Raw genomic sequence first — 24,681 nt, forward strand, 5'->3', positions numbered from 1 at the left:
CCAAAAGGTTCAGTTACTGGGGAGCAGCACTAAGAGAATTCTTTTCTCCCAGCAGGAACTTGTCTTTGCGCGTTCTTTGTGAAAACCTTCCTGGGCACTCAAAGATAAGCTTCTGCTGCAATTTCTTGAGACAGAAACTCTTTGGACAGATTCAACACCCTGGGGCCCTGAATGCACTGGCCTTGACGGTTCAGACCTTACAGACATTGGGATTAGTTATCAACTTCCCCAAGTCACATCTCATTCAGTCTCCACGGCTAGACTTTATTGAAGCCAGGTTGGATATGGCACAAGCAAAGGCTTTTCTGCCCAAGGATCAAGCTGTTGCCCTCTCCTTGCTGGCCACCCTCGTTCGCAACAGAAAGAAGGTACATGCCCATCTTCTGCTCCGTCTGCTGGGCCACATGGCGGCCTCAGTCCACATGACCCCCTTGGCCCGCCTCCGCATGAGGGACCCTCAGTGGGCCTTGCGGACCCAGTGGCGGTAGGCCTCCCAGAATCTGGAGGCACTGGTGATGGTCACGGACCTTCTTCACCTTTCCCTGACCTGGTGAGAGGCCCTGCCCAATCTGGATACCGGGTGCCCATTTCATCCCGCACCACCCCACATGACCCTCACCACTGATGCCTCATCTAAGGGGTGAAGGGCCCACATGGACTGCTTGCATACCCAGGGTCTTTGGACTGCAGCCGCGGCCCGCTGTCCGATAAACTTCCTGGAGCTGCAGGCGATCCGGTACATTTTGTGGGCCTTCCAGGACAGGCTGTCCTCCAAGGTCATCCTCATCAGAATGGACAACCAGGTGGCGATGAGATGCATCAACAATCAGGGCGGCATGGGCTCCTTCTCCCTCTGTCAGGAAGTGATGCAGGTCTGGGAATGGACCCTATCCAGAGGGAAATATCTACAAGCCACCTACCTGCCGGGTCACCTGAACACGCTAGTGGACCACCTCAGCCAGTCCTTTTAGCCACACAAGTGGTCCCTGAACCTGACAGTAGCAGCCGACTTATTCTGTTGCTGGGGCATGCCGGACATGGACCTGTTCGCCTCTCCCCACAATCACAAGGTGAGCATGTTCTGCTCCCTGATTCTGGGGAAGGACCATCCAGCCTGTGACACGTTCGCCCTTCATTGGAGACAAGGTCTCATGTACGCGTACTCCCTTATCCCACTCCTCTTGAGGACTCTGACAAAACTGCAAGAGGATGGGGGACCATGATCCTGGTGGCACCCTCCTGGCTAAGGCAAGTGTGGTTTCCTCTGCTCCAGGACCTGTCCTTGAGTGCACCGGTTCTGCAGAACCAGGGCACCCTGTACCACCTGAAGCTCCGGGCCCTGGCCCTCATGGCGTGGATGTTGAGCGTGTGATCCTCCGGCCCTTGCAGCTGTCGGATGGTGTCACCAGGGACTTGATTGAGTCCCAGAAACCTTCCACCCAGAAATGTTATAGCTCGAAGTGGAAGCGTTTCTCCACCTGGTGTGGCGGCCACCCTTTTTCTTATCTACTCCCCTGCCTGCTGGATTATCTTTGGCACCTGTCTGAGTCTGGCCTCCAAACCAGCTTGGTCCGAGTACACCTCAGCACCTACCACACCACGGTGTTGCTGGGGCACCCATTTTAGTCCAGCCACTGGTTGGGCGTTTCATGTGGGGCCTGGTTCAACTGAAGCTCCTGCTTCGCCCATCAGCAACCCTGTGGGATCTCAACGTCCTGGAGAGGCTCATGCAGCATCCGTTCGAGCCTCTCAAGTTCTGTGACCTGAGGTTCCTCACTTGGAAAGCTATGTTTCTGGTGGTGATCACTTCCGCTCGCAGGGTCAGTGAGATCCAGGCCCTGGTTATGTACGATCCCTACACTAAATTTTTTCATAATCGTGTGGTGCTGCACACGCATCCAATTTCTGCCGAAGGTGATGACTGCTTTCCACATCAACCAGTCAATCATCCTTCCCACGTTCTTCCCACGGCCTCATTCTCACCCGGGGGAATGTGCTCTCCACACCCTGGACTGCAAGCGGGCGCTCGCTTTCTACTTGGACTGTACAGCGAGTCATAGACAGTCTACCCATTTCTTTCTGTCTTTTGACACAATAGGCTGGGAGCAGAAGTGGGGAAGCAGACCCTATCCAACTGGCTAGCGGATTGCATTGCCTTCTGCTATGAGCAGGCAGGCCTCCATCTGGCTGGCAGGATGAAGGCTCACTCTGTGTGGGCTATGGTGGCGTCAATGGCTCATCTGCATGTGGTGCCTGTTGCTGAAATCTGCAGGGCCGCGGTCTGGAGTTCTCTCCACACATTCGTGGCTCACTACTGTCGACGGATAGTCACTAGGACAGTGCTTTTGGCCAGTCTGTTCTCCGCAGTCTATTCCAACTGTGTTGCGGAGCTGGACCCTTAGCCTGAGGTGGAGTTGGCGCTACCCGTGGGGAAGCCCCCATGGGTCTCCACTGTCGGGAGATGGAGCAGAACTGGAAGCGGAGGCCAACTGGAGCTTCGCCAATACCAGGCCTTGTTCCCTGCAGGTTGAGCCCTTGGTTACTGGGGCCAGTTGGTCTTAGGCAGGCTTCCGTGTGGTTGATTCCGTGGAGGCTGTTCGAGGCAAAGAACCAGGAAGCAGCGGAGACACAAGGTCCAATGAAGCTGGGCTCAAGACAAATCCTGGATCCAGAAGTCCGGACAGGCTAAAGCAGGCTAAGAGTCAGGAACACGTTAAGTCCGGGCTTGTAAGTAGGCAAGAGCCTAAGAAAGGCCAAGTCCAAGTAGTCAGCTGGAGGCAGAGTCAGGTTCAAGCTGAAGTCAGGGCAGGCGGCTGGAGACAAGGTCAGGTTCAAGCACGGGTCAAACTAAGGAATCTGTCGAAAGCGTAGTCAGGAAACAAGAAGCTGGAACTGAAGCACGAGGACTGGACAGGAACACAAGGCTGGAACTAGGTCTGGAACAGGAATACAAACGAGCAGCAGCTAAGCACACGACTGGAAGTGTGGAGACCTGTTGCCAAGGCAAAGACCGAATGGTGAAGCCTGCCTTAAGTAGCAAGGCCCGGAGATGACATCTGGGGCCACGGGCAGGTTTCCTGCCGCAGCCCCTAAGGTGCACACGCGCGCCTATGGCAGACAAACTGGAATTAGGTAATGGCAGTGTCTCCCCTCGACGCATATGAAAGGGGACCTCACGTGGACACATGAATAGCAGCAGGCTGGGCATGCTCAAACTGCCAGTCAAAGTTTCTAGAAACTTTTGACAAAAGTTTCCCGTGCCGGGCTCCATTGAATGATGTCACCCACATGTGAAGGCTAACATCCTGCTGTCCTAGGAGAACACCTGTTACAGGTAAGCAACTGTGCTTTCCTCCAGGAACTTGCCCAAAACTTTTTTTAAATGCAGCTTTCACCACATCCTTTGGCAGCAAATTCCAGAGCTTAATTATGCGTTGAGTACAAAAATATTTTCTTTTGTTAGTTTTAAATATGTCACCTAGTATCTTCATTGTGTGTCCCTTAGTCTTTGTAGTTTTTGAAAGAGTAAACAATCGATTGTTTACTTCCATTCCAGTCATTATTTTATAGATCTCGGTCATATCTCCCCTCAGCCCTCTCTTTTCCCGGCTGAAGAGTCCTAACCTCTTTAGCTGTTCCTCATAGGGGAATCATTCCATCCCCTTTATCATCTTGGTCTCCCTTCTCTGTACCTTTTCTAATTCTGCTTTATCTTTTTTGACATATGGTGACCAGAACTGCACACAGCACTCAAGATTAGGTCACAGCATGTGGAGCGATATGATAGTTTGTTTTATTTTCCATTCCTAATAATCCCGAGCATTCTGTTTGCTTTCTTGGCTGCTGCTGCACACTGAGCAGAAGATTTCAACATATTATGAACGATGATGCCTAGATCCTGTTTTCTGAATAGTGACTCCTAATGTGGATCCTTGCATTGAATAGCTATAATTTGGATTATATTTTTCTTAAGTGCATCACTTTGTCCTTTTTCACATTAAATTTCATCTGCCATTTTCATGCCCAGTCTCCCAGTTTTGTAAGTTCCTCTCGCAATTTCTCACAATCCTCTTGTGATATAACAATTTTGAATAATTTTGTGTCATTGGTAAATTCGATCACCTCATTTGTTGTTCCCATTTCCAAGTCGTTTATAAATATATTACAAAGCAGTGTTCTCAGAACAAATCTCTGGGGCACTCCTCTATTCACTTTTCTCATTGTAACATAGTAATGATGGCAGAAACAGACCAAATGGTCCATCCAGTCTGCCCAGCAAGCTTCGCGTAGTAGTAACTGCCGCTCCGTGCAGGTTACCCCCATGTTTCTGTTAAGGGCAGTAACTGCCGCTCCATGCAGGTTACCCCCATGTTTCTGTTAAGGGCAGTAACTGCCGCTCCGTGCAAGTTACCCCCATGTTTCTGTTAAGGGCAGTAACTGCCGCTCCATGCATGTTACCCCCATGTTTCTGTTAAGGGCAGTAACTGCCGCTCCATGCATGTTACCTCCATGATTCTGTTAAGGGCAGTAACTGCCGCTCCGTGCAGGTTACACCCATGATTCTGTTAAGGGCAGTAACTGCTGCTCCGTGCAGGTTACCTTCATGATTCTGTTAAGGGCAGTAACTGCCGCTCCATGCAGGTTACCCCCAGGCCCACTACCCCCATGCTTTTTTCATTCATTCCCATCCTCTAGCCTTTAGTGATCCACAGTATTTATCCCATGCCCCTTTGAAATCCTTCATGGTTTTAGTCTTCACCACTTCCTCCGGAAGGTCTTTCCAGGCATCCACCACCCTCTCCGTGAAGAAATATTTTCTGACATTGGTTTTAAGTCTTCTTCCCTAGAGTTTCAAATCATGTCCCCTAGTTCTACTAAATTGTTTCCAATGGAAAAGGTCTGTTGTTGACCATGGATCATTAAAACCTTTCAAGTATCTGAAGGTCTGTATCTTATCACCCCTGCTCCTCCTCTCCTCTATGGCAATTTATTATGTTCTTATGGGTCATACTGAGGGTCCATCAAGCCCAGCATCTTGTTTCTAACAGTTGCCAATCCAAGTCACAAGTACCATGCTACTAATGCCAGTAATAAGTAGTGGCTATTCCCTAAGTCAGCTTGATTAATAGTAGTTTATGGACCTCTCTTCCAGGAACTTGCCCTAACTTTTTTAAACCTAGCCACACTAACTACCTTTAACACATCCTCCAGCAATGAATTCCAGAGCTTAATTGTGTGTTGAGTGAAAAGAATTTTCTCCGGTTTTAAATGTGCTACTTGCTAACTTCATGGAGTGCCACCTAGTCCTTGAATTACCTGAAAGAGTAAATAACCGATTCACATTTATCCATTCAAGTCCTCTCATGAGTTTATAGACCTCTATCATATCCCCCCTCAGCGAGTTGAGTTCTCAGGATATGCAGTGAATATGCACGAGATAAATTTGCATTCATTGGAGACCCAGTGCATGAAAAATTGTCTCGTGCATATTCATTTTGGATATCCCAAAAAATCTGACTGGTCTGTGGGGTCCCCATGATGGGTTTGGGAAACCTTGTGCTAGTTGGGAAATAAAACTGCTAGGCATTGGTGGGGGAGATAGTGGGAGTAGTTGCAGCAGTGGAGGAGCGAGAGAGAGAGACAGAACTGTCTGCAGTGGTGGCAGGAGAGAATGGGGATCTTGGGAACAGAACTGCAGGGCTTGGTGGGGGAAGCGGTGAGAAATAGCTGCTGCAGTGGAAAAGAGAGAGAAACACACGATTGCTTGCAGCGGTGGGAGGGGAGATTGGCACAGAGGGAATGACCAGTGGATCAGAGAACAGTTTGCCCAGTTTTTATGAAGGTTGCTGGAGCTGCAGAATGCTAGTAAACTGGGCATTGCATTTAATGTTATGCAGGAGCCCCCTGGACTTCTGTCCCTCTGTACATCCGACTTTAGCAGAACAATCCTTTGACTGTCCATAGAGGATACAGCATTGATATCAGGTGCGATAAATAGCAGATACTGCTAAGTGCTAATGTACCTGCAGTGCATGTATGAGAGTTAATCCACAGCCTTACACTTGATCAGGAGCTGGCTCTATTTCTTTCCAGAAGAGCATGAATGGTATTATCCTAATGGAAAGTAGCTTCTAGGGCTAAGAAATAGCTATAATAGCAATGAGCGTCTCAGGTCAATTGGACTCCTAAAACAAGGTCAACAAAATAATTTGTCTGGTACTAAGAAACCTTTTAGGATGGCACAACATGCTTTTAAGGGTACCAGTCGCACATTTAGCTGGAATGCAAGTGCTGAGCTTTTGCTGGAGGTCTGTAGCTTACTCTGTTCTTGACTCGAGATTTTCTCCTCCGTGATCCCTATTCCTGCTGCTGTTAAGGTTGTAAGAAGAGGCAGAGCCCATTCAGTAATAATGTCACCTACCAGTATGCAGAGTTAGCCTGAAACTACTTTTTAGCTGCTGAAATGTCTAGAAGTTATTTAAGCAGCATACAGTGACTTAGAGACGCGCAGCAACTTGGTTGGAACAAGTGATCCCATGGCTGTCTGTGACTGTATAACCATTCTACTGTGTCACATCTGTTTTATAAGTGGTGGCTAAAGGAGAATCTTAACCTGTAATTGAATTCATTTCTGCTTTGTGACCACTTGTGAGGCCTCTTGGACACAGCAGTTGCAACCCCATAGTATACAACCATATAACACGTACATACTGAAACTGAAGAAATATGGTAATCAAGATAACCCTAAGATAGCAAAAGTCCTGTCTTATTATAGGTTCAACTTTAAAAGAGTTTTGTCAAAATGTGCTAAGGCCTTCTCCCATATCCAGTCACTGTAAAGATGCATCGTGGGGATCGTTTCCCCATTTCTAATCCTTGTAATATTACATCATTGAGATCCTTTTCCCCATGGTTAGGGCTGTGATTTCCAGGTGCATTTTGCTTCTGAAGCATAGATAAAGAATGATGGTCTTACATTCCTCTTTGTATATCTCTCTGTGCTCCTTCCTTTCCCTGACTCTATCTCTTGACTGCTTTCTTTTTTAATAGTGATGACTGAGCAGCTAAAAAAATCACTGTGAAACTGGAGATGTAATGAATCAGCACATGGTTCAGGAAGAGGTAAATCTGAAGGATGCTAACAAAACAGGGGAGTTACAGCATCCCAATAGGTTCCAATAAAAGCAAAAGTAACCCAGATGCCTTTAAGCAAAGAACATATTGAGCTAAAATATTCCAGATTATCTCTATCAACTGTTAAGAAAGTTGTATATACACCTTTAAATGTCTGTATTGCCAGGAGTCTAAAAAGCATAATGGGAGAGTTATAATGTATAGCGCTGAATGTAGACATAATTGGCATCTAAGAGACTTGGTGGAAGGAGGATAACCAACGGGACAGTGCTATACCAGGGTACAAACTTTATCTCAATGATAGGCTGGCTCTGTATGTTAGGGTTGGCATACAGTCAAACAGGATAAAGATCCTGCAGCAGAGTAAATATACTGTGGAATATTTATGGAGAGAAATCGCGTGTGATGCGGAAAATATAGCTGTGGAGGTGTCTTACCATTCGCCTGGCCAGAATGAACAGAAGGAAGTGAAGTGATAATGGAAATTAGGGAAGCTAACAAATTTGGCAGCACAGTAATAATGGGAGATTTGCCTGGATAAATGTTACATCAGGACATGGTGGGGAGGTGAAGTTTCTAGATGAAATAAATGACTGTTTCATGGAGCATCTGGTCCAGGAACCGACTGGAGGGGGAGCTATTCTAGACCTAATTCTTAGTGGAACACAGGATTTGATGCGAGAGGCAATGGTAATGGGGCCACTTGGCAACAGTGATCATAATGAGATCACATTTTACTTAATAACTGGGGGGGGGGGGGGGGGGGGGGAGGAAATTAAAAAAAAATACTTATCTAGCTTTTATCTTTCAAAAGGGAGACTTTGATAAAATGAGGAAAATAATAAAAAAATAAAAGGTTAAGCTGCAAAGGCTAACTTGCTAACTTCATGGAGTGCCCCCTAGTCCTTGTATTATCTGAAAGAGTAAATAGCGATTCACATCTACCCATTCTAGACCTCTCATGATCTTAAACACCTCTATCATATCCCCCCCTCAGTCGTCTCTTCTCCAAGCTGAACAGCCCTAACCTCTTTAGTCTTTCCTCATATGTTGCTGGTACAGGTACATTAACGATGCTTTCCTTTTTATGGATGTCTACTATTGAACATCTTCATCAGTTTATGGGTTGGTTAAACAATTTGGATTCCTTTTTACAATTCTCTAAGGAATTTGATGCTCAGTGCATTTCCTTTTTGGACATTCTTATTTTTAGAAATGGTCACAAATTGAATACCTCTTTATACTGCAAGTCCACTGAAAGAATTTATTTCGGTTCTCCAGTTTCTATCCACCAAACTGAAAGAGAATCTACCAATAGGGCCAATTTCTACAGCTACGCTGCCTTTGCTTTAATAAGAATGATTTTAAAAGGAGGCAATGTCCTGATATAGACTGCAAACTGGTTAAAAGATAGGAAACAGAGAGTAGGGATTAATGGTCAGTGTTTTTAAATATATTTATTAACTATCTGGAACATGAAAAACAAGTGAGGTGATCAGATTTGCATATGATGCAAAATTATTCAGAGTTGTTAAATCCCAAGTGGATTGTTAGAAAGTGGAAGGAGGATATTGCAAGACTAGAAGGCTGGGCATCCAAATGAAATTTAATGTGGACAAGTGAAAGTGATACACATAAGGAAAAGTAATCCAAACTGTAGTCACACAATGTTAGATTGCATATTAGGAGTTACTACCCAGGAAAAGGATCTTGGCATCATCATGGCCAGTATTTTGAAATCGTAGGTTCAGTGTGCTGCGGCAGTCAAAAAAGCAAATACAATGTTAGGAATTATTGTTAAAGGAATGGAGAATAAAATGGAAAATGTCATAATACCTGTATATTGCTCCATGGTGAGACCACATCTGGAGTTCTGTGTAGATTTCTGGTCACTGCATCTCAAGAAAGCTATAGCTGAACTGGAAAAGGTATAAAGAAGGGCAACCAAAATGATAAAGGGGATAGAATAATGCTCCTAAGTGAAAAGGCTAAAGAAGTTAGAGCTGTTCAGCTTGGAGAATAGACAACTGAGGGGGGAGATATGATAGAGGTCTATAAAATCGTGAGTGGCATAGAAAAGGTAAATGTGGACATTTTCTCCAAGAAATTACTTTTGAAAAAATGCAGACTTGGGTACACCCCATGAAGTAAGTATCACATTTAAAACCAGAAAACATGTTTTTTTCATTCAATGCAGAATTATATTCTGAAAATCATTGCTAGAGGATCAGGTAAAGGCTGTTAGTGTAGCTAAGTTTTTAAAAAATTTGGATACGTTCTTGGAGAAAATGTCCAGGTAGACTTGGGGAAAGCCAATACTTATCCCTAAGTGTTGGCAGCATGGGATCTATCTACTGTTTGAGATCCTGCCAGGTACTTGTGATCTGGCTTGGCCCCGGTTGGAAACAAGATCCTGAGCTTGATGGAACCTTGGACTGATCCAGTATGACAAATCTTATGCTCTCAATCATTGAGACTGGGTCTCGTATTCACTCCCAGAGTTCTGAAGGATCTCAAACATGAAATTGCAGACCTCTTTCTGCTGATTTGCAATCTATCATTTAAAATAGCCCCAGTACCCGAAGACTGGATGTGACCAATGTGAACCAAGTTTTAAAAAGAGCTCCATGGGTGATCTAGGAAACTATAGACTGGTGAGCCTGACATTGGTGCTGGGCAAAATGGTAGAAGCTATCCTTAAAAACAAAATTATTGACCATATAGAAATGGTTTAATGAGGGAGAATCAATATGATTTTTGCAAAGGGAAGTCTTGCTGTACCAATTTACTAGACACTTTTGAAAGTGTAAACCATGCAGATGAAGGTGAGCTGGTTGATAATCTGGTAACTGGATAAAAGGAAAGAGAGAGTAGGACTAAATGGTCAGTTTTCCAAATAGAGAAAAGCTGGTAGTGGAGTGCCTCAAGGATCTGTGCTAGTTAGCATATTCATACATGATTTGGAAAAGGGAACAGCAATAAGAGAAGTGACCAACTTGGCAGATGACTCAAAATAGTTTCGAATCGTTCAAACTGCATACGATTGTGGGGAACTGCAGAAGAACCTAGGAGATTGGGCATCTACATGGCAGATGCAGTTTAATGTGGACAAGTGCAAAGTAATGCACATGGGGAAAATAATCACAACTAAAGGTACATGATGCTGGGTTCTGTGTTCAAGGTCTTTTTCCTGGGTGGTGATTCCTTACTACTTGTGGACAATAACTTGAACACTTAGGCTCAGTGAATGGCGGTAGTAAAAAAAAAAGGTAAATACAACAATAGGAATTATTTGGAAAGGATGGAGAACAAAATTGAGAATAACATAATGCCTTTATATAATTACATGGTCAACTGCATCTTAAGTATTGTGCATCGTTCTGGTTGCCCCATCTTAAGAAAGAGATAGTGGACATAGAAAAGGTACAGAGAAGGGTGACAAAAATGATGAAGGGGATGGAAAAGTTCTTTTATGAAGAACGGCTAAACATATTATTTATTTGTTTATTTGTCTGTTTTTATATACTGTTGTTTGGAACTAGCTTTCACAACTGTTTACATTATAACAGTAAAACTGTTTACATTGTAACAGTAAAACTGTTTACATTGTAATTGATTACATTATAACAATAAAACTTAGGAAGGATATAATTTGAAGAGCAGTAAAGGTAGATCAAAGAATTATTAATTTCAATAACGCAGCAAGCTGATACCTAGAACCTCAAATCCCGGAGGAGGTGAAATAACTGCGGGGAACCTACCTGTCATTTACATCTGTACCTGCAGCCTTCTCCAGCACTTCATCCCTTATTTCAAGATTTGGAGGGAAATCAGGATGCTTCGCATGAAAGCTTATAGGGCTCTTTAGCTTGGAAAAGAGCCAGTTGAGAGGGGACATGACTTGAGATTTATAAAATCATGAGTGGGGTGGAACTGGTTAACAGGGAAATGATATTTACCCTTTCAAGCAATACTAGGATTAGAGAATGCTCCATGAAACTAGCAACCGGTAGATTTAAAACAAATCATAGTAATATTTTAATTCAAACTATGGAATCTGTTCTGATGCCAGAGGATGTGGTCAAGGCAACTAACATACAGGGTCATTTTTCAAATCATGTTAGGCCTTTATTGTGGGTGTTAGGGCCCTAATGCCTGCAATAAATAATGTATCGTGAGATGTGTATGCAAATTTTAAAATTTTTCCCAAATGGGTAGAGTTTGGGCAGAGTAAATTAAAATGAGGGGTGCTTAGCATAGCGTGCGATAGCATAATTCATGTTATTGTGGGTTTTAACGCTGGAAATAACTGCACCTTTTTTCCTGTCGTTATGCTGTGCGATATGTCTGAAACGGGATTTGCACTAAAACTCGGAAATTCCGTTTTGAGGGGGAGAGGGGAGGAGAGAGAGCCTCTGGGGAGGTGCACATATTGGTCAACTTTTTATACCACTGTATAAGGGGCAACTAGAAACTTAGGGTGAGATTTTGGTGGTGGGCTAGGTTTTGGTGTTGAGGGAGTGCTGGGGAGCGGTCCCTATTCCGGGGAGAGTTGTGTGCCCTTGGACCACGGCGCGACTGCAGAGAGCTCCATAGAAGCGCCGAGGCAGGTGAGACGTGTCCAAGCACAGGCGAACAGGTTGAAGACCAGGGACTCTGACCTCCGCCAAACCTGATGCATCAGAAGAGACCCAACAACGCAATGCTGGTCTCTGGGGTAGCCCTCCGGCCACTCGATAGCCCTTTTGGACCTGTTGTACAGGAACGGCAAATGCGTCAGGACAGACAGAGGTCAAGGGCAGGCGATGGAACTGGAACAAGACAGGAACTCGAAAGCTTGGACAAGACTTGAAGACTGAAGGTACGATCAGACGATACTCAGACACGATCAGACGATATTTGAAGACGGGGTCAGAAGAAGGTACTTGATAAGGCTTAGGCAAGGCTGAAGAGAAGAACATCAGGAACGTTGATGAAAACACTTGTTGAGTAGATAGACAACAGAAGAGTTAAAACTCAGCATGAATAGGAATCTGGCCATGATTCGTAGAGGCAACCAACCTGGAGTGTGCTTCGGAGACTCAGCGTGATCGATGCAGGCCAAATAAGAAGAAGACAAAACTTCAGACCCAGCGTGGAAGACGCACAAGAAGGAACTGATACTTGACTCATATCCAGCATAGCTCTCTGCTTCAACGGCAGGGGAGAAAGTCTGATACTTCACTTTCAGTGCATATCCAGCATAGCTCTCTGCTTCAACGGCAGGGGAGAAAGTCTGATACTTCACTTTCAATGCATATCCAGCATAACTCTCTGCTTCAGCGGCAGGAGGAATGAAGAAAAGTGGATCTATATACAGACAACAACCAACAAGGACTGAATTACATAGTCTGGGTAAACAAATAAGCATGGGTGTAGCTTGCTTATTGCGGTGGTTACTACCCCTAATTAAGCTAGATATTTCACTTAGATGCAGTTCCAACACTGCTCTCTACATTAATGGTGGGGTGGAAGGGAAATAGAACCAAAAGGTTACTAAGAGCCAAGAGTAACAGATAAGTATGAGGAAAAAAAAAGTGCGAAACTTGCTGGGCAGACTGGATGGGCCGTTTGGTCTTCTTCTGCCATCATTTCTAAGGTCATCACGAAGTTGAAGACAGGACGACCCACTAGGAGGTAAATACGGAACCAGGACATCTGAGAAGAAGGCTTCCCTGAAAAGGAGCCAAAAATATCTGAACGCTTGAAAGCGAAGGATCTAAAGACGAAGACGTCAAGAGGATCTGAAGATGAGGACATCTGGACATGAAGACGTTTGGAACGTCAGGACATCTGGACTTCAACCCCCCGGACACAGTCAAGAGCATCAAGGAGGTATCGAGAGAACTGCAGAACAAGACATCTGGACATTGGACCCCCAGGTCACTCAACCAAGAGCATCGAGAAGGCACCGAGAGGCAGAACAACTGGACGACGGACTTCAGGAGAGACAGGACATCAGAAGGCGAGGACTTCAGGAAGATCTGAAGGAGAGGACATCAGGAAGGTTGGACAACAAAGACAACTGAAGACAGGGACATAGGATTCAGCGAGAGACCTGGACATGGAATGAAGATGCAGACAAAGGATCAGGAACCACAAATAAAGACAAGGGAATTCCTATGAAGAACAGAGTGCCTTGAAAAAGAGGAGGCAGACATAGGAGTCTCCTGGAATGAAGAGCTGGACCAGAGAATTCAGGAGCAGTCCAGCTCCATGACGGACTCCTTGCAAAGGCAACGAAGAACTGAAAGCTCTGAGCCCTTTTATAGGGCTGAAGAGGAATGCCCAAGATGACATCACTAAGAGGAGCCAGGAGGACTGCCCATAGCTGGCCCTTTAAATCCAGAGGAGAGGTATGGCCCTGCGCCTAAGGAAGCAGGAGGCAGGACCTTGGAGAGCGGCATCCCTGCCGCAAGAGGGAGGAGCAGGCCCAGACATCAGCGGCTCCCTGCCGCAAAGAAGGAAAGCTTCAGGGCGGCCTTCAGGCCAAGAAAGGAGAATGTCGGCAGCGTCCGAACCGCATGGGAGGAAGCGCGAGGCAGCTCTATGCTGTGATGCAAGAGAAGCAGAAGCAGCACTAGGCCATGAAGTGTCCTAGCCTCCTGGCTGCAAAAGCGGAAGACAGTGGCTCCAGCCGCGTAGAGCAGGCAGGCAGAGATGGTGGGGGAGCAGGCCGCAAGGAGGTAAGAGACTGCTCGCGGCTAGGCCCATGAGCAGGATCACAACATTTGGGGACCAGTTTTACATGCACAGTCAGAGGAATGAACAGCACAGTACACATCAGTGAAGATTTGATGTATTTGGAGCGAGGAAAGGTACACAAAGATGAGAATTGTACATTGCACTCTCGACCTAGCTTGATAGCAGCTAGGTAGAGATTGCATCAAACTAGGTCGAGAGTACAATGTGCAAATCTCATCTTTGTGTACCTTTCCTCGCTCCAAATCACATCAAATCTTCACTGGTGTGCACTATGCTCTTTATACTTCTGACTGTGCATGTAAAACTGCCCCCCAAAACCTTGGCCACCACCAAGAGAGAGAGAGCCTTATAAAAAGGCTCTCTCTCTCTTGTCAGCAGCAGCCCAAAAAGCTGGTGCTTATCCCTGAGTGTGAGTTATAAGAAATAAACTATTGTGGATCAGCCAGATACTTGTGACCCAGACTGGCCACTGTTGGAGACAGAATGCTGTGCTTGATGGATCTTGGGATTTCTTATGTCTCTTGTTGATTTTATTTGATTTATATTCACCTTTCAAAGCAGATTACATTCAGGTACTATAGGTACCTGACCCAGTATGGCACTTATGTTTTCTCCCTTCCTTCTCTCCTGTCCCTGTCTTTTCTCAACCTCATCTTCTATCACACTCTCTGAACTTCTTTCCTTCCCTCTCTTTCTCTCTGTCCTTGTTCTACCTCTCTCTTTGCTCTTTACTAACTTAGACCAAATACTGCAAAGTTATAGGCAATATGATTTTCTCCTATGCATTACCAGAGTTCTAGAGAAATATTGCAGCGTCGTCTTTAAGTTATGATCTAGAATCAATTTTTGGACTGAAAAATGCTGACCCGGGATCGTGATTGAAAATGGGAGGCATGCCCCTACAGATCATGGTTCTCAGTAACCAAAAATGCACTCATCACTAAGAATGGTAATGCATTTATTTTTTGCATGAGTATTTTAAAATACTCATTTCAACTCCATGTAATGTCATTGACTTTTTTGTATTTACTTTTACCACTATTGCTTATTGTAGAACATAGGAATAATGAACAGAAATCCTTCCATCTGTGTCACGTCAGCTGTGCCGGTTGATGAACTGTGTTACATCCCAAGAGATATATGTCAGGGACCTAGGGTGGTTGGCAAGGATTTTTGTAGAAATATTATTGCGTAACCGTCTTGCAGTGAAATCGTGGTTTTCATAAAGAACTAACTATGTCACTTAATGGAGCGTTCAATATTGGGAGAAAATAGTCTTCCCTACTGATCCATGGGAGAATGGAATAGCCTAACGGCAGAGATGATGGCAACAAAACCTATAATGGAATTTATAAATGCTCAGGACAGATCCAGGGCTGGTGAGGACATCCTTGAGGCAGTTGCGGGAGAGCAGGGTTGAAAGGATGAAGGTGAGGGCAGGGGAGGAAGATGATGATTTGTGCTAGTGAGAAAGTACCTCAATCTGGAAAGACTGGATGGGGTAATTGGTCTTTTGCTGCCATCATTTACTACATCATGCACATTTCCAGTATTTATAGTTCTTCTGTCTTTGATATGATACATTTGTAAATGATGTCCTTTTTTGCATTTTTAGACTATGAGAAGTTATGTAAAATGTCCTGTTTTCTTATGGGTAACACATGTTCCTCATTGATTGCTCCCTGCAGTTTAACGGGGGGGGGGGGGGGTTTGCTCCATTGGTAGGAAATAAATTTCGGGAAAAGCCTATCACAGTTGCATTTGTTCTTCAAAATTTGACAACCAAGTTTCTTAAAACATTTTTTTACATCTTTGGCTTTCTAGCCCGACCCAATATTTCTATGACAATTTTTCCCAGGTGAGAAGGAGTTAACATTAACTCACCCACAGTTTTCCAGTTCATTTATTTTTATAGAGGAATATTTACAGGTAATTCATTTAAAAATATTGTATCAAGGATAATAAAATGACTTGGTCAACTGACAAAATGTACAGTGGAAAGATGTATATTGAAGCTTAACCTGCTGTCAAATGTACACATATCTTTCATTAACCATTTTAATAGCAATAAAAAATGCAAGGCAGTCACACTATCAATGGAGCAGTAAAGATGCATTCTGTGGTTCCAACTGTTCTTTTCTTATATGCTGTAAACACAATTTTTCTAGGAAAAGATCGCCATCAAAAATATAAATGCGATTTATTTTATTTTATTTTATTTTTTTTTAGAGTGAAGTTCAGCAGTTGCATAGTAGCTACATTTGTGGACCTGAATTTTGTTCTTGATTGTAATAATGAATGCGTATGTTTTAACTTTAGATCTCAAACATGTCGTACCCATCATGGCTGCCACCCAAGAACTCTGGGGAACCCGTTGGTCATGTGACTGCAAGGATGGAGACCACTCATTCTTTTGGGACACCCAGCATCTCTGTGTCAATGCAGCAGACACCAAAGAAATTTGCACCAGTGGTTGCTCCAAAGCCAAAGTATAATCCATACAAATCGGGACAGTTGGAGGGTGGTGATGGTAAGAAACTACATCTAAAAACTTCTCTCTTCAGCCTCTACCTGCCCCACCCCTCTTCCCTGCCGCCTTAAAATGTATTTATCCATTGCATATGTTCAGACTTCAGTTCTCACCGGTTCAGTAAGGAAATCAGACAGGAATCAGTGAATGGGATGTTATACTGTTGGTTAAATTCCTGTATTTTGCAACTCCTAGGAGCTTTAAAATTTAATTTGAAAAAAGGATGTACTGAAGCATTAAAAATAGTTTAAAAAAACTATTCTGGATCTTAGACATACTAAGTGTGGCTGGTTGGTCCATTTCTTGGATCATCTTACCTCTTGTTGATTTATCATTAACTAGCTACCAGTTGGGGGGCACTGCTTTGAAAACACATGGAAATATAGTATTGATGGCAAAAAAGGACCAAATGGTTCATCCAGTCTGCTCAGCAAGCTTCTTATGGGTAATATCTACTGTATTGGGTAGGTCACCCCCAGGTTTCTGTTAAGGGTAATCTGTGCAGTTACCAATCCTTGTGATAAGGGTAGCCATGTTTGCAATCAAAACCAAGCAAGTGTCAAACCCATAAAAATTTACTGCTCGCAACATTATTTTATATTATTATATCCCTGCCAATGATCCCCTCCGTGGTAACACACTAGAGAACTATATAGACCTTCTCTAGAAATCACATATTCTGTGGCAGTCTAATATCTAATAACATTATACTACCACCTGTTTATCTAGACTACATTAGGCACCGTACCTTTTAATTATGTTATTAACCCCATATATCTTAATCCAAGTTAATTCGACCTGTTCATTGTAAGACATTTACTTGTCATTGTTAATGTTTAGAATGTAAACCGAATTGATCAATAATTCTGTTATTGGAGAGTCGGTATAGAAAAATGCTAAATAAATAAATAAATAAAATTATTGCTGGGTAAGGAGACTTCCTGAAAATTCTGGCAATGCTGACTTGCTTTGCTTTTGGACTTGACCGTAGAAGCAGACCTGTGCTTTTTCCCTTATGTCTGCATATCACTACCTCAGGACCGTAAAAGTTGGGGCCTGTGTTGGTTGCCTTTTTGTCCCCCCTCTGTAAGTTGGGGCCTGTGTTGGTTGCCTTTTTGTCCCCCCTCTGTAAAAGCAGTGATGTTGCAGTTGCATCAAAAGTATCAAGGCTTATTGGTTAATGGTAGTAAGCCACATGCTTCTGCTAAGAGTAGTAATTGTCACACCAAGCGGGTTACCCCCATGTACTCTTTTCTTCATTTCTGTCTTCTAGCCTTTAGGGATCCACAGTGTTTATCCTGTGCCCTTTTGAATTCTTTGACTGTTTTTGTCTTCTCCTCCTCCAGAAGGGTATTCCAGGTATCCAGCACCCTCACTGTGAAGAAATATTTCCTGACGTTGGTTCTGAATTGTCCCCCCCTGAAGTTTCATTTCCTGACCATTAGTTCTACTGTTTCCTTTCCAACAGAAAATGGTTGAAGTTCATGCATCATTAAAGCCTTTCAGGTATCTGAAGGTCTGTATCATATCTCCCCTGCACTCCACTCTTTCAGGGTTTACATATTTAGGTTCTTCATCCTCTCCTCATAATGGTGACCCCATACCATTTTGGTTGCCCTTTTCTGGACCTCCTCCATGCTGTCTCTGACCCTTTTGAGATGCGGTCTCCAGAACTGATCACAGTATTCCAGGTGAGGTTTCACCAAGGACCTGTACCAAGGGGATTATCACCTCCTTTTTCTTACTGGTTATTCCTCTCTATGCAGCCCAACATTCTTTTGGCTTTAGTTATGGACGTGTCACTTTGCTTCGCTGTCTTCAGATAGTTAGACACTATCACCCCTAAGGTCCTTCCCTTGGACCGTGGACGCAGTCTTTCACCCCCCCCCCCCCCCCCCATCACATACAGCTCTTTTGGATTACTGCATCCCACATGCATGACTCTACACTTCTTCGCATTGAATACCAGCTGCCATATCTTTGACCACTGTTCAAGCTTTCTTAAATCATATTTCATTCTCTCTACTCCTCCTGGTGTGTCCACTCTGTTGCATATCTTAGTATCACTTAGTATCATCCGCAAATAGACAAACTATCCCTTCCGCAATGTCGCTCACAAAGATATTGAATAGAACCGGTCCCAACACAGATTCTTGTGGCACTCCACTTAACACTGTTCTCTCTTCAGAGTTGATTCCACTTACCATTACACATTGTCTTATGTCCATCAACCAATTTATAATCCCTGTCATCACCTTGGCGCTCACTCCCAAGCTTCTCATTGTATTCACAAACCTCCTATGTGAGACAGTATCAAAAGCTTTGCTGAAATCCAAGTAGATCATATTGAGCGCTCTTCTTCGATCCAATTCTTTAGTTAGCTAATGAAAAAATCAATCAGATTTGTCTGACAGGACCTTCCCCTGGTGAATCCATGTTGCCTTGGGTCCAGCAAGCCACCTGATTGTAGATAATGAACTATCCTTTTCTTCAGCAGAGTCTCCATGTATTTTCCTAGCACAAGGTGAGGCTAACCGGCCTATGGTTTCCAAGCCTTCTCTCTGCTGCCACTCTTGTGACATGGGACCACAATCACTCTTCTCCAATCACGCAGCACCACTCCTGTTTACAGGGATCTGTTGAAAGGGTATTCAATGGACCCACCAGCACGTCTGAGCTCCATCAGTATCCTGGGATGAACCTCATCTGGCCCCATAGCCTTGTCCACTTTGTTTTCCTAGCTCTTCCCTTGCATCTCGTCCATAAATCGAGTTTCATTTTCCCCATCCCCATCTACAGACTTGTCAGCCAACAACAGTCCTTCTCCAGGGTTGTCTTTAGTGAATACTGAACTGAAGTATTTGTTCATTATTTCTGCCATTTTTCATCTCTCTCCACATAGTGCTCCTCCTCACCTTTCAATTTCACTCTACCACTTCAGGCCTCCCTTCTTTTTCTGATATATCTGAAAACTGTTTTGTCACCTTTGTCAATCCATTCTTCCGCTTGCCCTTTTACTTTCCTGATTTTTTTTCTTCATCTTCCTCAGTTTTAACAGATATTCTTCCTCGTGTTCCTCTTTTTGGGATCCTTTATACTGCTTCAACGCTGTTCTTTTTGCCTTCATTTTTTCACCACCTCCTTTGAGAACCAGATCAGTTTCTTTTTCCTTTTACTCTTGTTTGCTTTCTTAACATATACATTTGTTGTCTTTGTAATAGCTCCTTTTAATTTGGCCCACTGTTGTTCCACCTCACCTATTTTCTCCCAGTCTTCCAATTCTTCCTTCAGGTATGTCCCAGTTTTGACACAGTCTGTATTTATGAAACTCAAAACCCAGGTCTTCGTGTGAATTCTCTGTATCCCATTTGCAATATCAAACCATGCCATATGATAATCACTAGTGCTCAGGTGAGTCCCTAACCGAACATCAGAGACATTATCCTTATTAGTGAGCACTAGATGGAGTATCACACCCTTCCTCATGGGTTCCATTACCATTTGTTTGAGCAGAGCCCCTTGCAGGGCATCCACTCTCTACTTTTTGTAGATTCCGCAGAATAGATGCTCCAATCTACATCCAGTAGATTAAAATCTTCAATGAACAACACTTCTCCCTTCTTTCCCACTTTTTGGATGTCCTTGATCAGATCTGTCGTCCTGTTTGAGTTGGAGGCCTGTAGATCACACCAGTAAAGATGGAAGGCACCATCTTCTCTTTTTAGGATGGTCCATAATGCTTCTCTTTTACCCCACATCCTTAGCAATTCAGTTGCTTGGATATTGTTTTTGACATAAAGAGCTACTTCTCCCTCTTTTCTGTCCTCTCTGACCTTCCTTAAGACGTTATAGCTCAGGCTGGCAGTATCACAATCCTGAGACTCAGTGAACCATGTCTCTGTAACGGCAACAATGTCCAATTCCACCTCCACCATTAGGGCTTGCAGGTCTGGGATTTTATTGCTCAGACTATGAGCATTTGTGGTCAGAGCTTTCCAGTTGCTCTTCCTTGTCACCTTTCCTGTTTTGTTTTGTTTTTTTAACTGATGGGTTTTGTTACTTTCTTTTCCCACTTTCAGTTTAGCTTGAAGATGACATGCCAATTTTACTGGCCACCTCCTCCCACTGCTGCTTCCTAGTTTAAATGCCTGATCTGAATTTCTCCCTTAGCATCTTCTTTCCTGCCACAGACAAATGCAGGCCATCCTTACCATATAACCCTTTATTGCTGCATACACGGCACCAGCCTCCACTTATCCGTAACCACTTTCCTTACAGCAGGTTTTGAAGCAGGCACTGAAATTATCTGTAGGGCATAACCTTTCCTTTTGGTTTCCATGAACAGGTAACACTTCAGAAAAGGCAGTGGTCTTCGTCATGTGTCTAATCTATATTTATTACAATGTTATAATGTAAAATAGGGCTGTTACTACCCTATTCTTTTAGTTATCTGGAAACCGATGTGATATCTCGATCGAACGTCGGTATAGAAAATAAATAAATAAATAAATAAATAAATAATCCTCATCCCTAGATTTTGGAAATCTTTCTGTACCTCGAGGCTATCATTTCTAGTAAGGTTATTGGACAACATTGATATCTGAGTATCTATTTTCTTCTGCAGTTGCATTGACTATCTGATTGGTAGTTCTACTTGCTGAGGATCCTGCAGATAGATACCAGCCCTTTGTTCTATAAATTACCAAACACACCAATAATCCCTAGCCATGATTCTAAAAACACTAGCTAGATTAAATATATGGAGATTTCAAATCATGCACCAGAGGAAATACAGCAGAAAACAGAACAATGTTAGCAAGGAATCAGTCTGTATTATAGCTAACAAAAATTCAACTTCTCTTGCTACAAGCTCAGGTATGTGTGTCTCTGGAGAGGCACCTGAACAATTTATTTTACTTCTATATACTAATTTTTAATGAACCCTGCAGTGCCCTGTTAGTCACAAAACACAGAAGTCACCAGCTTTTTTTTTAAAACTTAAACAGTTATTTTAATACACTCTAGCCAGGATTCTAAAAAGACTAGTTAGATTAAATATATAGATTAAACAAACACCATCGATTTGGCCCATTCTGTGTCATGATGGAAGAACTAGAAGGGGTAAAGGTATAAAAAGAGATGTAGGAGTGCTTTGTCAACTGTGTATCTTTTTCTTATAACCAAGATCAGAGACGACTTGCTCCAGTTCTAATAGGCCAGAAACAAACCTGGTTTTCAAGTTATCCAAAATTTACTTAATTAGAAAAGTTCACAAGCAAAGGATATGCAAATATTTCTCATAATATTCATTGGGTATATCCTAAAAAACTGATCAGTTTGTAGGCTTTTGAGGACTAATTGTTCCTATTCTAGATGATTAATTTTTGTTTACTTATGCACAGGAAGTGCTCAACTTAAGGCGTTTCAAGTTGCGATTTAGAGTTGCCTTTCTAAATTGACAGCCATTATCCAATTTACAACACTTATTTTGACTTTTTAAGATGCTCGTGTCTTCCAACAGGCACAGGGTGGTATGCTGATGACCATGAGGCCTTGTGAGTTGATATTAGTAGAAAGATTACCATGGAGCTTCTACTCAAAACAGTGTTAGTGCAGTGTCTGGTAGGCATGCCTTGGTATTTTCCTCTTCAGACAAAAAAATTAATACTTTAAAATGTTTGTGCTTATTACAGTACTATGTATTATTAATTCCAGGTTATTTTGGTGAAAATAGGGTATTGGGCCCTGGTACTTATGGGACAATCTGTGGCGACTTAAGATGCAGTTTTCGGGAACCAATTGTGTCTAAATTCTAACGTCTTAGTGTATTTAAATTAAAAAAAAATTATACTTCTGGTATGTTTGCAGAAGGTCAACAAATCATTTATGGGAAGAAATTACTTTGAAACTTTTTTTTAGCTTAAAATAATTTAAGATACTTCATGTTTCAGTAGCTCACTAATTCTTACTGTGATCAGCCACAAAGCAGTCCACAGAGACCTAGGTCACTGATTTGAGACAGTGAGATTCAGAGAGTCAGCAGAATGGGGAAATCTCATTCCTGAGATCAATGGCATTTTCTATTGTAAACATTACTGTTCCAAAGTCTGCTAGCTCTCCTTCACATGCAGACCCTTTTCACTAGTGTTAATCTGCTTCAGAACTGCACTACTGCCTCAATATATCTGATTAGCAATTTGCTATTTTCTTGACATGCGCATTCTCTTGATTCTTTTTTCCTTTGTGTCCAAACTATAAGGCCATAGCTGCATTTCATCGCTTTTTATTGTTTCTTTTTGAATTTAACAAGGAATTGCTATGGTAAGCTTTTGATGGCAGTTCGTAGGTTGGTTACACACCCCAGGTTATGAAGATTAATAAAGGCTGAAGTAAAGAAGTTCCTTAAACCTTCATATTTTTATTTCTCCAAGGACAAGCAGGATGGTAGTCCTCATACATGGGTGACCTCATCAGATGGAGCCCCGATGTGGGAAACTTATGTTAAAATGTCTAGAACTTTATCTAGGCACACTGAGCATGTCCAACTTGCCCTGTACCATGCGTCCACATGGGGTCCCTCTCTAATCTCTTTTTCGCGATGTGACTGAGCTCATTTTGGCTGTTTTTAGCCTTCTGAAAAACGTCTTTCTCTTTGTACATTTTCACAGTTTTTCCTCTTGATTCCGTCGCTGGGTCCCTCTCAGTGCCTTCTTGGTGTTTCAGGTAAGTTTCCTTTCAAAGCCAATTTTCCCTGTTTTGGCGATGTCTTGGTACCTGCCAGCCACTGATGCCCGCCGCCATCACATTCTAGTTTGCGGCCTTTTTGTTTCTCCCCGTCATGGTCTCGTCTGGCTTTCACCGATGCCCCCCAATGCCCGAAGCCCATGTCTATCACTGATCCTCATGAGGTATGTATCCTTTGCTTGGGGACATCGCATGACGTCCGGGGTTTTGCTGCTTATATACCCAGAAGCAACGTTGGCTTTGACTCGACAAGATGGATCAGCATTTTGGGTCAAGGAAGACATCGGTATGATCATTAGTGGATCTTGGAGCCGCACTGATGGACACCACACCATCGACATCGGCAGTTTCATTGAAGCCGCTGGTGGATTGGAATGCTGGAAATCGATTATTATCAATCTCCTCTGGACTAAGGACACTGGGTTTGTCGTTTTCGACCTCAGCCTGGGGAAAGACCAGACCAAGCATCGAGGGAAGCCTAAGAAGCATCGGCATTGGTCCCGTCGATGCATGGTGCTAGGCATGGGGATGCACCGGCTTTGCCATGATGCCCCGAAGTGACCTCGCTGCGAGGAGAGCCCATCCTCTATCTGTGCTGGGGGTCCACGACAGTCTCCACCAGTTTTGGTGCCAGTTGCCAATCCCCTTTGTGAGTCTGAAGAAGATCTGGCCACACCTCCTTTCCAGTCAGTGTTGGCATCAGCAACTTTTGAGGAGGAGCTGGAGCATCGAGTCCAATTGGTGGAGGATAGGGCACTACATGGCATCAGGCCTGTAGCACCGAAGTCACTGGAGCCGGTGCTATCTGTCATCCTACACTGCTGGAGAATCTCAGTGTGTTCATTGGTGCATTAGTGACCCGGCTTGCGCAGTTTCCGGGATGGCACCGGTGCCCGATATGGTGGTCATTGGCGGTTCTTCCAAGGAAGAAGCTCCATTGAGGCCGGTAGAGAGCCAAGATCTGTAGGTCCCCATCCAGTTCTACCAATGCTTTCACTTCTGGACAAAGGCTGAGCACCCAGGGGCCCATCCCCTGTAACATACAGTGAGGATGAGGGTCTCTATTACCCCTGGGGTATGATCCGACAGAGTGAGCGAAGGAAGTCCCTGCCTGAGTACTTGACCTTCACAGGGTTTGTAAGGGTGATGATGGAGGCAATCCCATTTCAATTTTTGACAGAGGAGGATGCTAGGCACAAAATGTTTGAGATCCTCCAGTTCGTGGAGCCTCCGAAGGAAATTGTGGCGGTCCTGGTACACAAGATCCTTAAGGATTTGCAGCTGAGGATATGGGAACACCCCCCTCACAGTGCTTACCATTAATAAGAAGGCAGACTGGGTCTACCTTGTCCAGAAGGCTACTGGATTCGATAAGAATCAGTTGCCTCACCAATTGGTGGTGGTCGAATCCGCCCTCAAGAGGGCCAATCACTCTCAGACCCATTCCTTGGCGCCCCCAGGGAAGGACTACAGAGCTATAGATGCTCTTGGGAGGAAGGTTTTCCAAGTGCCATACTTACTGCCCGCAT

The 24,681-nt window shown here is 43.8% G+C and overlaps 1 protein-coding gene across 8 annotated transcripts in view; it reads left to right on the plus strand.

The window, feature by feature from the left end:
- The window catches only part of LPP (LIM domain containing preferred translocation partner in lipoma), a 937,968-nt gene that overhangs the window by 415,072 nt on the left and 498,215 nt on the right, over positions 1-24,681 (plus strand). For all 8 annotated transcript variants that reach the window (XM_029617261.1, XM_029617260.1, XM_029617259.1 and 5 more), the window contains one exon: positions 16,198-16,408. In XM_029617261.1, the coding sequence (XP_029473121.1) occupies positions 16,207-16,408 (202 nt within the window). In that variant the 5' untranslated portion in view covers positions 16,198-16,206. The remainder of the gene's footprint in view (positions 1-16,197; positions 16,409-24,681) is intronic.

Source organism: Rhinatrema bivittatum, chromosome 9 (assembly GCF_901001135.1).
Source record: "Rhinatrema bivittatum chromosome 9, aRhiBiv1.1, whole genome shotgun sequence".
Taxonomy (NCBI): domain Eukaryota; kingdom Metazoa; phylum Chordata; class Amphibia; order Gymnophiona; family Rhinatrematidae; genus Rhinatrema; species Rhinatrema bivittatum.